Here is a 17,365-nt window from a genome sequence, read left to right on the forward strand (position 1 = left end):
CAGAACACAGTTGGAAAGCCACTGCATAGATGCATAGAAAAGTGGTATAGAAATGCTTGTCCATTTATCATTGAATTTTAAAGTGTTTAGTTGTACAGGTATTCTTGGGTCTCTCAGCAACAGCTATGGTATCTGCAAATGATTAACAACTTTCTTGACTAAGAGTGCAGAGATCAGAAATAAAATAAATGTAGCTACAGATTTAAAGATTTCCTTAGGCCAGTGGTTCTTACATTTTAGCACCGGGACCCTCTTTTTAGAATTAGAATCTGCCAGTACCCACCGGAAGTGATGTCATGACAGGAAGTGACATCATCAAGTAGGAAAATCTTTAACAATCGGAGGCTGCAATCCTACTCACACCTTCCCAGAAGTAAGTCCCATTTACTATCATTGTTAAAAGCATATGCAGAATAGCCTGTTAGAAGCACAGATCTGTTACATTTCCCCAGTGCAGTCGTATGCCATGGTAGCATAAAGTCTAATATATTAAAAATTAAATATTGAAATGAATGGAGGCCCACCTAGTGGGTCCCAACCCACAGTTTGAGAAACACTGCCTTAGGCAGTAAAGGATTCTTGGGCACGATATTGACTCAGCGCACCCAGGTTGGCCCTTAGCATTTCACACAAAAAAGGGCTACAAAAGCTTCCCATCAAGGTTGGGACTGGGCCTGGGCAACTATAGCTGGCTCTCAGCTTGCTCACATGCAACACCTGGCTTAATACCCCCCCTCCAGTGGCACCCACTCAACAGCTGTCTACCCTCAATTCTGACATTGTCTACAACAAGGCTGACCAGCTTCTAAGTTTCATATTGAAAAATTTAAATATTTATACAGTAGCTTAGACATATAAACAAGCATGACAGCAATTCTAGGGTTGAAGTTTTTAAAAAATGCTTTAAAAATAGAGGATCCAATGGCAATATTAATGACTACTTTCTATTGATGGGATGGAAACCTTCAAGTTTCTGGGCTATATTTTTAATACAGAAATTGTTGGATGCGTATTTTAAATACAATTTTTAAAATTGACTTTCTGAATTTAAAAGTGCATTTATGTAACACATCCACATACAATAGATGCAGACTCTTTTCCTTACACATTCAGCCAGATGCTGGGACAAAGTTTAGCTACTTGCCTGGAACGTACAAAAGAGGGTTAAGCAAATCTTCATGGCCCAAGCAGTGGCGTTGCTAGGGGTGCGGGCTGCACTGGGTGACACAACTATTCACCAAAAAAATTTTAATTGTGGTATTTTTGAATAATACCTTCATGTTATATATCAATAGATGGATAATTTCAAGCAGAATGCAATGAAACAAACCACATTGAAATATCTCTATTCTATCAAAAGCTATAGCCAAAAAACTCCGTAGGGTGGGGCAATGTTACATCTCCCTGCCCAATGCCCAGGGCATTGCCCTGCCCACTGAATGGGAGGAGGTCCATCATGGGGGTGACACACTGGCCTTTGGGTGACACAGCCCCAGTGATGGACCCAAGAAACTCATGAATGGGAGTCTCCGTTAGAGACCTTCAACAATATCTACCTAAGAGGAGGAGCTAAAGCACAGAGTGATTCTACCCCTTCTCTCTCTCCATGAGTGGAGACAAAAATTGCATGCAAGCTGGCAGTTTCTGGAAGAGGCAGACGGAGTTGTAATTTGAACTGGAACAGACTGGAATGGAAGCGAATAGAAAGAGCAGGCAGCTAGCAGTTGCAGGCATGCGTGGGAGACACATGTAGCCAGGGCCCAAGAGAGGATGGGTAAAGGGGTTAATTTGTACCCGGGCCCAGGATCAGAAAGGAGCCCCAGGAACCAAAGGAGGGTGCCTAGAAATTTCCTGGGATCATACATTTTTCAGTCTTACTCAGACTCACTGCTGGGGGCATTACTGTGGGCACATAGCAGCGACTACTGCCACAAGCATACACTTGTTAATAGTGTCACATCTGGGAGGAAACTGACCTGCTATGGTAGCTCTTTGGCTTGTGGATCTGCAAACCATGAAGGAGTATATAGGAGCTCAGCAATACAGCAGCAGGACTACAGTTACTGCAGAAGTCAGTTTTGGTGTACACAGGACACTTTCCATTCTAGCATGAGCCTAAATACAATGATGCTAATCTCCTGCAATGATTTTCTATATTTGAAAGATTTTAGAGAAACTTAGGAGCGTGTTTGGTTTTCCGTATTACTGTATCTAGCTGCCAATGCAGCTCAACATGGAAGGATTTTAAAAGCTGCACTGCCCAAATTCCCTCTTCTATACATTGGTTAAAGGTATAGGCACTCTGTCCTCCATTGTATCTGATCACCCTGCTCTTTGAGAAGAAACTTAGTACCCCCTGATAAAATTCCGCTCAGAGGCCCTGCACGTAGCTGATGTTGCTTGCAGGAGCATGTTGCCTGCCCCATCTAATGCTAAAATCTGAACATCTGAAAATAAAGCAAATAATATTACAAAGACAGCATAAGCTTCCAGTGATTTCTCGTCCAAAGGAAGCCCACACCTGTGTTCCGCTGCAGCTTCTGGAACTCCTCACCACTTGGAGAGGTGGCACATGCATATGTAGCAACACCCATAAAAGGAGAAGTGCAGACTTAAAAAAGAAATGTGGAGAGACTCAGAGTTATCAGATGTAAGCTGGACAGTGAGCGTTCGAAAACACTGAGTTTTTCTTAGACCAGGGGTGGGCAACCTTTCAACTTTAGGGCTCCTGGACCTTTAAAAATTGTGTAGACTAGGCAAGAATTTCAGTAGGTGCAGCTTGTCATCTGTGAGACTTAGACACATGTGACTAGTTCTCCTAGCACCAGACATTAGACAGTTGAGACATTTTTGTTAACTATTTCTGTATCATTATAATGCCTCAGTTATATTGCAGCAGGTAAAAATAGGGAAGGAAACTGGGGCCAACCATATTTTTACACTATACATTATAAATATACTCAAGCTACAGTCCTACTTCTTTGGAAGTAAACCCCATTAAGATAGCAAGAATTTACTTGCAGGAAACGTGTTTTGGATTGAGAAGAAATGGAAAAGGTGCAGAAGAGAGCGAGCAAAATGATTACTGGGCTGGGACACTACCTTTATCAGGAAAGGCTACAGTATTTGGGGCTCTTCAGCCTAGAAAAAAGGTGCCTGTATGACATGATTGAGTCATACAAAATTAGGCAGGGGATGGAAAGAGTGGATAGGGGGATGGTTTTTTCCCTCTCAAACACCACCAGAACCAGAGGGCATCCACTAAAATTGAGTGTTGGGAGAGGCAGGACAGACACATGAAAATATTTCTTTAGCCAGCATATAATTAGGCTGTAGAACTCCTTGCCACAGGATGTGGTGATGACCTCTCGCCTAGATGCCTTTAAAAGGGGATTGTCAAATTTCTGGAAAAAAACTCCATCAAGCCATGATTGATATGTGCAACTAGAAGTCAGCTACCTGGAACTAGAAGTCACCTCCCTCAGAATGCCAGGTGCAAAGAGTGGCAACAGGATGCAAGACTCTTATTGCCTTGTGTGCTCCCTGAAGCATCTGGTGGGCCTCTGTGAGATATAGGAAGCTGGATTAGATGGGCCTTTGGCATGATCCAGTGGGGCTCTTCTGTTCCTATGAGAAAGGGAGAACAAGCTACCCCCAAAGGCAGCTGCATAAGCAGCACACCCCCCGTTTTATCCAACACAAGAATGAACTGAAGAATGAATAAAGATCACATGGTGGCTTGAACCCCAAGAGCTTGGAGTCTAGCGATTTCATTATTTCTGTCTTATCTTATGACCTGGAACTTGTGCAGTCAAGAGACGCAGAGCTGCAGGATCATAAGGTTTTGTCTAATATAAGTAGCAGTCTACACAAAGCATGCATGACATACCAGGAATGCAGTGTGTCTTTTTTTATGACTGCTCCTCCCTTTGTCTTTTTAAGCTCATTTGCTGACCTGCTGATTGAATAGTCTAGGCAATAATACGTTGGACTGAACTGAAAATAGCACAAAATTATAGCAGATTACAAAGACTGCAGGAAATGATGGCCCAATTTTGCTACCAGCAAAAAAAGAGGTGAACCTCAAAGGTGCTGAAAAATTAGTTTCATTTTATGTATGTCAGGCCCACCCAAAAAAAAAACCACCAGGTCTTTCTCGAGGACAGAAAATTGTACACACAGAAAATCAGAACATGCTATCACCTCCGAGGAAGAAATAAGGTTTTTTTTTTCCTCATAAAGTATGTAGGCCCAAAGCCGGACTTGGAGTGACTTATAAACATAACTACTTTTTCATCACTGATATCTGTACTTTTTCTGGTTTGGTGTGTTAGGACTCTGGGACTTATTTTCCAGACCACTTTGAGATCACTGGTGCCTTATGTAGTAAGCTGGAAATCAGTGGTATCGCTTCAGGGTGCTGTGGGTGCGGACTGCGGGGGTGACACATAGGGGGTGACAGAACTACTGGCCAGAATTTTTAAAATCTTGGTATTCTTGAATAATACCATCATGTTACATATCATTTGATGTGTCATTTCATGCAGAATGCAATGAAAAAAACCGTGTTGAAATATCTCTATTCTATTAAAAGTTACAGCCAAAAAAACCAGCAGGGCAGAGCAATGGTGCATCACCATGCCCACCCCCTGGAGCATTGTCAGGCCCACTGCATGGGAGGAGGTCCATCATGGAGGTGATGTGCTGGCCTCCCGCATTGGGTGATGGAAACTCAGTGACGCCACTGCTGGAAATGTAATGCATATGGCCAAAAAATGTGTGTTTTCCACTGCATGTATGATCCAGGGAGACTAGTTGGACAAGAAAGACTAGAAAACATGCATTTGCCACCAAAAACCATGTGAAGCGGCCATGGGCAATTCTGGGGGTGGGGAGCGGAAACTACACACTTTTTTGTTTACAGATAAGGATGAACCAAGTTCATAAACTGCAGGCTGGAAAGATCAAAAGGGCACTTTTCCAACTCCAGTGAGAGGCAAGATCACCCACCCAGGAGCCACAGCTTCTGTTGCACCTCTCACATAAATTCACAGCTGGGTTCCACAACAGGCACACAGCACAGTGCTGCAATCAGCCCAAATAGCTTCTGAAAGCCAGTGTTGTGTAGTGGTTAGAGTGTGTCACACTAGGACTAGGAAGAGCTGGCTTCAACTCCTTACTCAGCCACAAAACTCACTGGGTAACGCTGGGTCAGTCATTCTCTCTCAGCCCAACCTACCTCATAGGGTTGTTGTGAGGATAAAAGCATTGGGAAAGCCATGTATGCTACCTTGGGCTTCTTGGAGGAAAGGTGGGATATAAATTAAATCAATGAATGACTGAAGCGAACACACTATACTCCAGCGATATAGGGAGGGTACCAGGATGCAAGACTCGTGTTGTCTTGTGTGCTCCCTGGGGTACTTGGTGGGCCACTGTGAGATACAGGACTAGATGGGCCTGTGGCCTGATCCAGTGGGGCTGTTCTTATGTTCTTAGTGGTGTAGCTAGAGGGGGTGCAAAGCACTAAGTTTTTGCAGGCACCTGAATGCGAAGTGCAAGCAGACCCTCCCCCTACCCTTCAAAGTCATTCCAGGCAGTGGTAGCAATATGAAGGCATTCGCCTGAATCCGAGGGGGAGGAGTCTCTTGCACGCTGCAGCGAGGCTCCCTGCAAAACTTACTGCTTTGCACCCCCTCTAGCTACGCCACTGCTACAAAGACAGGCCACCTTCCCACTGTGCTCCCAAGTCACTAGCCAGTCATGCCTGAGGGCAAACTCATTCCCAACACTAAAAAATGGAATGGTGGAACATGCCACAACTCTACCTCGATGTGCACACTGCAGCTGAAGTCCAGCCAGCTGGCACTTCTTATCCATTACATTTGCTCAGGCAACAAGAGGAGCCCTCATGTAATGAAACAGTTGCTAAATAAATAGCTGAGCATCACAAGTGTTGCATAGTTTTTCGCTGGGTAGCTTGAAAGTATGCATAGCAGGGGTGGCAAACAGAGAATTTGATCTTCTCCCAATGTTAAGAACGTGGCAGAGATAGCCATGATTACTCCGTCAGGTTTATGGTAAAAGTTTCAAGTAGGACTGCAAGGCAGATAATGGTCCTAATTAAGGCTATGCATACACCATGGCGCCTGCAATTTCACTACACAAGCTGACATTCTCAATTTTCCATTACACTCAGAGATGATCATGTAATGAAGTGGCCAAGACAGTTAACCAAGAAATCTTCAGTCAGAATCCTACTGGACCGGTCCACAACTCCACCACACCCCTGTGATACAGGAAACATGCATGCACTCAGGACCACTTTCCACCCACCATCTCAGTGGTATGGGGTAGTGGTATTGGGCATAGGCCAATTGGGCATAGGTCTCCATTGGGCATAGGCCAATGGGGAAAGAGAAAGTCAGCCTGAATTCCATGCACTTCCCTTCCCTCTTTTCACCACTAGCCTCTTGTGTTGGTTGCCCAGCATCAGGCCTTTCTGGGGTCACAGCCCCTCTCCCCCCCAGCACATGCCTTGGCAGGCCAACCACTGGAGCCAGCCCTGGCTGTGATGAATAGCTTGCAAGGAATATGGACAGTAGTGATGATTTTGCAGAGGACAGAAGAAGGCTCAACTTAGATCCAGTCTTAAAGATACCAATGCTACACAATGATTTTACAACAGGAATGAGTTGTGGGGGGGGGGGAGTGTTGAGGTGCATTTCAGAGGTGGAACCAGGAGGAAACCTGATATGATGATGCAGCTAAATGATCCCAAATCATGTGAATTATCAGCAAACCACAAGACAAGTGTATTCTTTAGACCAGATCTTAATGTCCTGTGGTCAGGTAAGGGGGTCAAATCCATTCCCACCTGTTCATTATTCTTTCCTGGTAGCTACGCTCATTCCTTAAGTTTTGGGGGGAACATCCAAGTTCATAGTAAGAGCCCTGCTGAATCAGACCAATGATCCAACTAGCTCTGCATCCGGCTTCCTACCAGGAGCTGAATTCAGTTTGAATCCAAACCAAATTCCCCCCCCCCCCAACATAATTCATTCAGAGGGGATTTTTTTTTTCAGTGACCTGGCACTGACTGTAAACCTAAAAGAGTTACTGACTATAATTCCGAGGTTTTTGGAGCTAGAGGTTAAGTTTGGTTGCCTTAACCTCTAACTGAACGGAACCTCTAGTCACAGAAAATAATAGCTAGTTCAAAATAAAATGGTTCTATAACCAGGTACTGTACTCAACTTGCAAATGTAGAATACTACATTTTCTTGTTTCCTATCTTCTTGTATGTATTTTGTTTACAAAAATAAACAATTTTAAAGTTTGTTTTTCTTCAAGTTGAACAGTGCTCAGGTATGGTACAGGTATTCTTTTTATAAAGATACTTTACAAGTAAAATAGCTAGACGCGTTTCACGTAGAATACAATAATATTAAACCAGTTCAGAGTGTCAGTCAGTTACTTAGTCAGTAAAGTCAGTTACTTAGCCGCTTTTTAAAATTTGTGTCTGAACTGGATCTGAACTAAGAAATGCTGTTCTTTAACATTCTTGTAGCCGTTTTGTTGTTTGGTTGTGTTTTAATCTGTTATTTTATGGTGCTCAGGGGACTCTGCTAAAAAGCAGCCGTTATGTTTGTAAATAGATAATGTAGTTTGGTTTTTATAGAATTTTGAACAATGTAAAATTAGTTTATTGCATTCACTTCCACCAGCTGTGATCAGAATGCTAGGTTTGATGGCTCTGAAAGGCAATTAGACAAATTCATGCTGGCCATTGGCAACCTATTACCAAGAACCACTACATACAGTTGTGCACTGCACAAGGGCACCACATCCAAGGGGGCACCATTCAGGTATGTGAATGGAGGGAATGAGAAGGATACTGATGGAACATCACTTTCGCCTGCAAGCAAGGCTGTCAGCACAATCACGGGCAGCCATGGGCACTGACCAGTAGGGAGAATTCTGCCTGCCAACATGAGATGAGTGGTGGAGGGGATGGGAAGGGATGGTACAAGCAGCATGAAGGGGTGCCCTTTTCTCACTGGCACAAAGGCATCATAAAAGCAATATACTGCCTTTCTGCAATCAACAAAACAAAACCACTAACAAAGAACATTAAATAGCAGCAGCCACATGTACAACTCCAGAAGAGCTCAGCTAAACCATGAGAGAATCAGGGGGTACAAAAATCAGTCCAAATTGTCAGCACATCTAAATAAGATGGTCTTCATCAAGCACTGAATAACTTCAAGGCACACTTCTCAGGGGAAGGACTTCTAGAATCCGGGTGCCACAACTCAGAAGGCCCTACCCCATGTACTCGCCAACCACATTTCAGATGGTGGTGAGACACAGAGCAGAACATTCCCATTGTGCAAAATATGCCGTCCTGTAAAGGCAAACTAGCTTTGCATAATTAAGCCTGCAACCAAGCTAAGAGCTTTCTTGTTGCAAAGTAAGCAAGCAAAGCAGCACCAGGATCCTGTACCTTGAAGAGCAGAAAAGAGACAGAAAAGAGACTTTTGCTGCTCAGGTGCAGCTTTGCATTCATAGATGAGGAAAGGCACATCTGGCAACCAAACTTTCTATCCAGCCTTTTAAATAAATAAATTAAAAAAACAGGACTTTTTGGGAATCTGGCTCATCCTAATAGCAATGCAGCAAAGAGAGGCTCCCAGTTTTTACCTTGTGTGCACACACTAAAGGAGATCTAACCCCCAACGTCAGGCTGATGACTTCAGAAAGAGGAGATATTTATGCCCACTAGAATAAAGGCAGAGTTTATGTTGCTAGCTACCTGCTAGTGCTTAGTGTGAAGAACCATCACCCTCCCATCCCAACTTTACTGGCATATATGCAACAGGGGGAAAAAGCCAAGATCTCCTACCGTAACTGTTCCCCAGTGAGCAGGACCTCAGCCATATGTTCTAGTTCAACAGCCCTCTGCTGCATGGTGCCCAGGCTCCCGTCTTCCATTGCTACCAACCTAACAGGAAAGACACACCACAGTCCAGAGAGTTAAAGGGAGCAGATGCATTTCTTAGCATTCCAGGACTTCAGACTGCAACTTGACAGTAATAATTCCCCCCCCCCAACACGTAACATCCTCCTTTCTCTCCCATTCACTGGGTATGCATCTGGCCCTTCAATTCTTTCCACCCCAGGGATTATTATGCTTGGTTTTAATGAAAACTCCTAGGGATTATTCACTTCCTATGCCCCGTTTTACATGCTGCATGTAAACGCCTTGCAACCTGCAGCCCATAAATGTAGTGGGACAAGTTTAGACCCAGTTATGTTCCAGTCTTACATGATATTCCAGCGATTATTATTTGCTGCAGACCCCCAAGTTCCTTTCCTATTATTTTGCATTAAGGATTCTTTGCAGCATGCAACATTCTTTTATGGCACTGAGCTTTTCTTTTATGAAATTTGCCACTTGGCAGTTTGAAAATTTGAGCCTTGACAGGTCAAAGGAAATTCACTTTTATGGGCAGCTTCAGGACAAAACAACAACAAAAATATACTGTGCTCTTTGAGAATAACATTGTGTCAGTCTGTTGATTCATGAGCAAGGACACTAGTGGCAATCCCAAAGAGAAAATACAGTTCCCAACTGCCCCCTTTTCCTCCCCCCCCCCTTGCTTTCGCTCACCTGGATTGTAAAAAATTGCTCCTTCTCCCCCTCCTCCTGGTGATAAAAAGATTCCACCACTAGCTTCCTTGTTGGGTGACAGGCAGCCTGCAAGAGACATGTGCTTGCAGCAAACTGGCAGATCCAGCCCGGGCAGCTGGAATGTCCCCCCCAACAGCCTGACACTGTTGGCAAGGGGCTCTGTAGGAGAAGCAGGCGTCCAATGTCAACTGCAAAGTGGAATCCAGTTCAGCTCAGGATGGGGGGGAAGAGGGAAGGGAGAGGGAAAGAGTGAAAGGGAGCGAGCAGGGTTCAATGTTTACCACAAGCAACCTTTTATAAGACTGCAGAGCAAGCAACTGAGTTGGGAGAGAGAGAGGCGAGGGGGGAGGCGCTTCTGCAATCCAGGATATACAACTGAACGGCCTGCCGCAGCCTCCTCTGTCTTGAGCAGGGGAAGCTCCAGCTGTTTCACTCTTCCCCTCCTCTTTCTCTCCTCTTGCCCGAATCCTTCCTGTTGTTTTCCTCCACAACAGAAGAACTGTCGAAAAGGGAACCAATGCCAATTAAAAGCAACGGTTATTAACTTGCCTTGAAAGGGGCATTGGGGCTCAAGCCTCCCATGCATGCCTTAGCATAGATCTCTTGGAATGTGCTTTTATGTGTATCTGTGTGCAGTTGTATTCTGCATGCTCTTGTGAGAGAATAGCCACTCAGAGAGCTCCAAGCACAATAATTGTTTATTTATATCGGTGGTTCCCAAACTTTTTAGCATCGGGACCCACTTTTTAAAATGACACTCTGTTGGGACCCTCCTAGCATTATGAGGTTTTTAAAAAAAGTTTCACTTTACCAGCTATTTTTATCATTTTACTGGGAAGGGACAATCTTCTGGGACAGTGTTTCTCTTACTGTGGGCCAGGACCCACTAGGTGGGTCACAAGTCAATTTCAGGCAGGTCCCCCATTCATTTCAATATTTTATTTTGAGTCTATTAGACTTGATGCTACTATGGTATGTAACTGCATTTGGGGAATTGTTACAAAGTACATCTGTACTTTGAATAGGCTACTATGTATACGCATTTAACAGTGATATTCAATGGGATTTCCTCCTGGGTAAGTGTGGGTAGGATTGCAGCCTAGAATTATTAAAAATTTTCTTGGTGATGTCACTTCCAGTCATGACATCACTTCCAGTGGGTTTAGATTCTCATTCTAAAAAGTGGGTCCCAGTGCTAAAAGTTTGAGAACTACTCTTCTGGAGGATTTGTTGAGCTCTGTGTCTATCAGATTGGGACCATTCTAGTGGTCCTGTATTCCCCTTCACCTGGCCTTTGATAAGAATGGAGGCATGCTTGCCTACTCATGAGTAGTAAACACACACACACTGCTCCTTCAGGTTTCTGTAGGGCACAATGCATTTTCCTTGTCAGCTACCACCTTGTCAGTTCACAACACACCAAAAATCAGGTTACAATCCACTGGTGGGTCCTGACCCACAGTTTGGGAACCACTGACTTATATTGTTCATAACTTGCCTTTCCTGCATTCAGGACCAAGCACAACAATAACAGACATTTTAGCAAGCCAACATTGCTCCAGCAAATGTCAGCTGGAAAAGGTGCAATTTACACCCTTCTAAAAATTGGCACTGTTGGCAAATTGGCATTGCATAAAAGTGGCACTGTGGATGTCAGAAGGAAGATGGTTTTTCATAGCTGGGCTACAAATGTAAAGGCCCTGCTTTTTACCACAACCATCCTCATCCCATGGGGCAATGGAATACAATGCAGACTTTGACTGGATGAATAAAGGAGGCATGGAAGACAATGAAAGGAGAAGGGGCTTCTGAGAGATGGGGCTCAGTATGGGAAGGGCTTTAAAGGTGAGAACTAGCACCTTGAATTGTCAGGAAGCCAATTAGCAGCCAGAACAGTTGATGCACAATTAGCTATGTGCACAGTTACTTACACCCACCAGGAGGAGAGCAAATGTGTTCTGCACTAGCTGAAGTTTCTGAGTCATCTTCAAGGGCAACTCCTTGTAAGGTACACTACAGTAATCAAACCTGAAGGTTACAAAAGAATGGATCAACTTCACAAGATCTCCCTGATCCAATCTGAAGGATATAGATAGAGGTGTGATTTTTTTGGTGGTAACAAAATAAAAACATATAACCCTGCTTTCTGCACTTTTCATTTTTGTAAAAAAGAAAAAAAATCCCAAAATCTGTGAAAAAAATAAATAAATAATGGGCTGGACTGGGGAGTGCATCTACTAACATTGTACTACCTGTATTACCTACCCAGTACACTTTTAAAGTAATTATAATTTGTAATTTATAACAATACAACCTTGGAATAAAAACACACAACACTGCTTTCTGCACTTTTTTTTTTTTTAGAGAAAAATGAAATCTGTGAAAAAATAAAAGCATTAAAAAAAACCCTCTATTGATAGAGAACTCCAATGACTACCCCAGCATAATGCAACATTTAATGATTACGGACAAGAATATTGCCCAGATTCCATTCTTTTATTATTTCTCCTAATTTTCTATGCCCTGCATTTCACCCTTTCCAGATTCTGGTTTAACCAGGGAAAATTTCCATGACTTGGATGTGCATTTTCTATAACCTGAACCAGGGCTTCAGGCAAGGAGGAAGCCCCTCAGTGGGTTATAAAACACTTCACTGTCTTGCACTGAAGAAGCTTATCTCTCTCACCATCCAATTACTCTTAATGCCCCAAGCTGCCAAGATAAGAACCAAGTGAAATTGGTTATTCTCCTTGTTCTCAGAAAGATGCTGTTAAAGGGAACTGGGGCTAATCTCTAGGCTAGCATTTCTCAATCAGTCGTACATAAGGTAGTGTCCAGTGGTACATATGGGACCCCCAGAACCCCTCTGCCTGCCAGCATGACCAGCACTGCAACACGAGAAGCAGGAGAAGGAGGCTTGGCAGACAGAGCTCCAGTGTGCAGTTTTCATGTGCTCAAAAAAGGCTATCCACTCCAAGCCTCAGACTGGTCTTTGTCATGTTGTGTCTGGTCTCCCAATCCAGAAGTAACTGACAATGACATCATTGCAGTTACTTCTGATGGTACTTTCAATAGGTGGACCACAAAGTGGGATGGTGAGGGGCAAATGTTAAGAAACGCCTTCCGTTTAAAACGGGGGGGGGGGAAATAAACCTAGGAGGCCTGGACTTCACAACACGCTCACACCAAACCAAAGGAGGGAGGAAGAGAAACATTAAGCTTATCAATTTGACTGCGCTCAAGACACAGAATCAGTGGTGTAGCTAGACGGGGTGCAAAGCACTAAGTTTTGCAGGGATCCTCACCGCAGTGTGTAACTGGCCCTTCACCCTCCCCTTTGGAGCCATTCCAGATGCTAGAACAAAACAGAGGCATAAGCTTACACACTATGGGAGGCTCCCTGCAAAACTTAGTGCTTTGCACCCTCTCTAGCTAGGCCACTGCAGAGAATATAGACTATTGGAGTTTGGAGTTACCTATCCATATCTGCTGAAATGGGGCTTTCAAGGTTCATTGGACTATGCCAAGATATCGCAATCTCCTGGCTAAAAGATGCAGGGTGTGTGTGTCAGAAATGGGTTTGACAGGCAAAGCCACCATGGCTAGTAGGCAATAGCCTTAGCTAGTTTCAGAGAGGGAAGCTGAGATTGCTTTCCCAGGGGAGGCTTCTTGGAAGGCAGCTTAACAGGTACTTGAGCTATGGCTTGTGGTAGAGTTCAGAGGAAAGGGGGTGGAGAAGAAGAGAAAAAGACCAGAAAGAGAAGAGAGCTCTCAGTGCCAGCTGGCACAGTGGTTCTTGGGTGGTGGAGAGAATGGTGCTTGACATAGTACTAGCAACAAAAGGGGTGTGACCCAGCTTTTAATAGATGAAATTCCCATAGGGCAAGATAGAAGCTATTGTGGGGTGAGCTCATCAGAGACATTCCCATGTGCCTTGATGTCCCATCCCCAGTTGGAGATGGGTGTCTTCTACTGCCCTCTGAAGAGGGGAAGCCTTGCTTGTTCAGGAGACCTGTGCCTCAATTAAGGCGTGAATCACAATTGCATTGGCTGCGAAGCTGAGGTTGAAGGTGTTTCTTCTGTGACCACTAATGGTCTTGTTTACTTTGAAGTCAGGAAGCTCCCAGGATGTGGCTCTGTTTACGAATTGGCAGACCAAGTTAGGGCCAACTGATTGTGGAATGTTCCAAAGGCAAGGTTTCTCCCAAGCCAGTTGGGGAGGGAGTTGCTCAAGTGAACCCAAGTTTGGTCTTCTTCCTAAAGATCTGAGAGATCTGATACTTGCTTGTCATTAGGACAAACAAAATGATACTGGCCAGGGGTGTGCACACCTGGTACACACCCAGCATCATGTCCATAGGCACAGAAATGTGTCAGGCAAGAACAGAATAGCTACACTTAGGGGGAACCAGTAGCAGAAAATATGCTTTGCATACAAAAGATCTCAGGTGCAACCCTTGGCAACATCAGCTAAATAAAGAAAAGAGGGTTGAAAGACTCCCACTCAAACCTCTGGAGGGCTACTGCCGAACCAGAGCATAGCATGCTGTGGTGACCTCAAGACTGGATTACTACAACTCACTCTATGTGAGATTGCTCTTGAAGACTGCCCCAAAACTGCAATTAATGCAGAATGCGACTTGTGTTGTGGGGGCTCAGTGGTCTGTCAGGCTGCTGCTCCTGCGGCTGGCTACAGCAGCTGTCACTGCACTTCTGGGTGCCATTCAAGGTGCTGGTTTTGATTTTTAAAGCCAGACCGGGGTACTTGAGGGATGGCCTGCATGAAACACCCTGTACCCAGAGGTCATGTGGAAGGGCCTTCCTATGTGAGCCACCATTAGCCAAGGCAAGGCTGGCAGTGTCAAGGAGTGAGGGGTTCCCTGGAACAATGCCACAGCTGTGGAACACCCTCCTGTTAAGAATTGCACCCTCCCTGCTGATCTTCTGTCAGGGGCTGAGATCCTTTTTATTCCATTTGGCTTTTCCCCTTTAATTTTGTTGCTTTGCTTTTCTATTGCACTTTTTTTGTGCTGCAGTTCAATTTCAAGAACCTTTAGTGGCATTAAAACAGTTTATAATGGGCACAAGAAACACAGACTATACATCAGGGTTCTATCCGCAGCATAAAAGATTAAGTTAATGGGACACATGAAGATAGTTTCCTTATAAGAACTAGCAAATAGTCAGCGACTAAATCAGTGATAGCCACAGAGGTATCTTCCAGGAGAGAATGGAAGAAATAATCGTTGTTTTTAAACTTCTGTTGTTAGTTGCCTTGGGCGCCTTAAAATGTAAGGGGAAAGACAGGACATTAGTGTTTTACAATAAATGCTAGATAAATAAAATAATGGACTATAGAAACCAATGTGACTTAATAGAAAGCAGCTCCAGATGTTCAAGGCTTTTTTTTAAATCATCTTAGCTCTGTTCTCTCACACCCAGTACCCTTTGCCAAGCCCTTGCCATATCAATTGATTTTGTTCCCTGTGTTTGTGGAGAAGACACAGTACTATTCAGTCCAAATATATAAATCCATCTGGCAGCAGCACCAATGGTTCTGCTGAATCAATTGTTTAAAAACAATCAGTTGTTTTTAAACTTCTGTTGTTAGTTGCCTTGGGCGCCTTAAAATGTAAGGGGAAAGACAGGACATTAGTGTTTTACAATAAATGCTAGATAAATAAAATAATGGACTATAGAAACCAATGTGACTTAATAGAAAGCAGCTCCAGATGTTCAAGGCTTTTTTTTAAATCATCTTAGCTCTGTTCTCTCACACCCAGTACCCTTTGCCAAGCCCTTGCCATATCAATTGATTTTGTTCCCTGTGTTTGTGGAGAAGACACAGTACTATTCAGTCCAAATATATAAATCCATCTGGCAGCAGCACCAATGGTTCTGCTGAATCAATCCTTTGAAAATTGCTTGCACTCAATCTAGAGCAGGGGTGCCCAAACCCCGGCCCTGGGGCCACTTGTGGCTCTCAGGGACTCCCAATCCGGCCCGCAGGGAGCCCCCAGTCTCCAATGAGCCTCTGGCCCTCCAGAGAGTTGTTGGAGTCCACACTGGCCCAATGCAACTGCTCTCAGCATGAGGGTGACTGTTTGACCTCTTGCATGAGCTATGGGCCAAGGGCTCCCTCCACTGCTTGCTGTTTCATGTCTGTGATGCAGTAGCGACAGCAAAGGAAAGGCCAGCCTTGCTTTGTGCAAGGCCTTTTATAGGCCTCGAGCTATTGCAAGACCTTCATTCATTCATACAAGTTCATCTTAAAAATATTCATTTATGTAAATTTATTCAAATTTGAAATGTAAATTAATTCAGCCCCCGGCGCAATGTCAGAGAGATGGTGTGGCTCTCCTGCCAAAAACTTTGGACACCCCTGATCTAGAGGAGAACATAACAGTAATAGGATCGCAATTTATGTGATTGGTAAATTGGTTTCTAATGCTCCTTCCAGTATTAATTTTCAGTTATGGAAGGAGATGAGATGTGTAGGCAGATTGAGCCAATGTCTTGTCTGCTTTTTCTTGATATTTTTGTTCCTAAAGTTTGATAAAAAAGCTCATCTGCCTTCAACAGCTAATTGTGGATCTTTTATCTTGTGACACTGATCTTCAAAAAGAGGATCCTGCTTATCCTTTTCCCCCAAGACCCAGCAGCTCAACGTTTTCCATTTCTGTTTGCAAAATCTGCCATTTTGCTTGAGCCACTAATTTTCTGCAAAGTGGGGAGTGGGGGGGGGGGAAGGTAGGAGAAAGAGGATTTTAGCCTGCCCAAGAGCTGTATTATCAGCTTTTAAAACTGTAAGTTGCTTTATAGTTAAAGATGCTACTCAACCATGTTGAGCATATCACAAATATATGGATTTGCTTTGCTTACCTAATTTTTTTTCCCAGTGGTTGTCTCACCACGTGGTTGCAGTAGCTGCTGGTCAGGATAGCAGATGTCAGGAAGGATTTTTGCCCCCCAGCCTTGCTACTCAAAGGTCAAATCAGATGTTGTATTAAGCATGCACTTAATGCAGATCAGCTTGTTTCTTGTAAGCTAAACAGCTGGATATCCCCCCCCCAACTGGCCTGTAGTGGGGGTGGGATGGGCACTTTAACCTTGCACACTTACTCACCATAGTCCTGATCCAAACTGGCTTGCCCCACAGCTGCTATGTGCTATGGGTTAAAAGCTCCAGTTAGTGCCAGTGGAAATGTTTTTTCCAGGACAGATATCAATGGGGGGTGGGGGGGAGGTGTCAGTCTTATTCAGCTATTCATTATTACACATCTGTATTAAGTACATGCTTAACATAATATGTGGTTTGACCCCAAGATACTTTCATTGGAGGCATCAAGTACCTGTTACACAACAAAAGCACATGCCCTAATATGGAACTATGGGGCCTCCCCAAAGATTTCAATGTTACATTCTGCTTCTAAATCTCTATGCCAGGCCTGTCTGCCTGTTGGGCTGCTCCAAGAACATGATGTCAATGTACACATGTGTCACACCGCTGGTGGTTATGCTAAGCACTGGTTTTGCTGACACAGCAAGTCTTCAACCTGTGCTCTCAGTCACCTGATTGGTTAATATTCTGGGTGTTGCTGCTGAAGCTGACAGGACTAGCTGGTTGTGCCTATGGCCACCACACTGAGAATGTCAATCAGTGTTCTTTCT

The 17,365-nt window shown here is 44.1% G+C and overlaps 1 protein-coding gene across 1 annotated transcript in view; it reads right to left on the reverse strand.

Moving 5' to 3' along the window:
• Positions 1–9,963, reverse strand: part of DEPTOR (DEP domain containing MTOR interacting protein) — a 63,737-nt gene extending 53,774 nt beyond the window's left edge. The window contains exons 1-2 of the mRNA XM_066624783.1: positions 9,674–9,963; positions 8,906–9,004 (exon numbers count right to left, since the gene is read on the reverse strand). Coding sequence (XP_066480880.1) covers positions 8,906–8,994 — 89 coding nt within the window. The 5' untranslated portion in view covers positions 8,995–9,004; positions 9,674–9,963. The remainder of the gene's footprint in view (positions 1–8,905; positions 9,005–9,673) is intronic.
• Between the last annotated feature and the right edge of the window lie 7,402 nt (positions 9,964–17,365).

Source organism: Tiliqua scincoides, chromosome 4 (genome assembly GCF_035046505.1).
Source record: "Tiliqua scincoides isolate rTilSci1 chromosome 4, rTilSci1.hap2, whole genome shotgun sequence".
NCBI lineage: Eukaryota > Metazoa > Chordata > Lepidosauria > Squamata > Scincidae > Tiliqua > Tiliqua scincoides.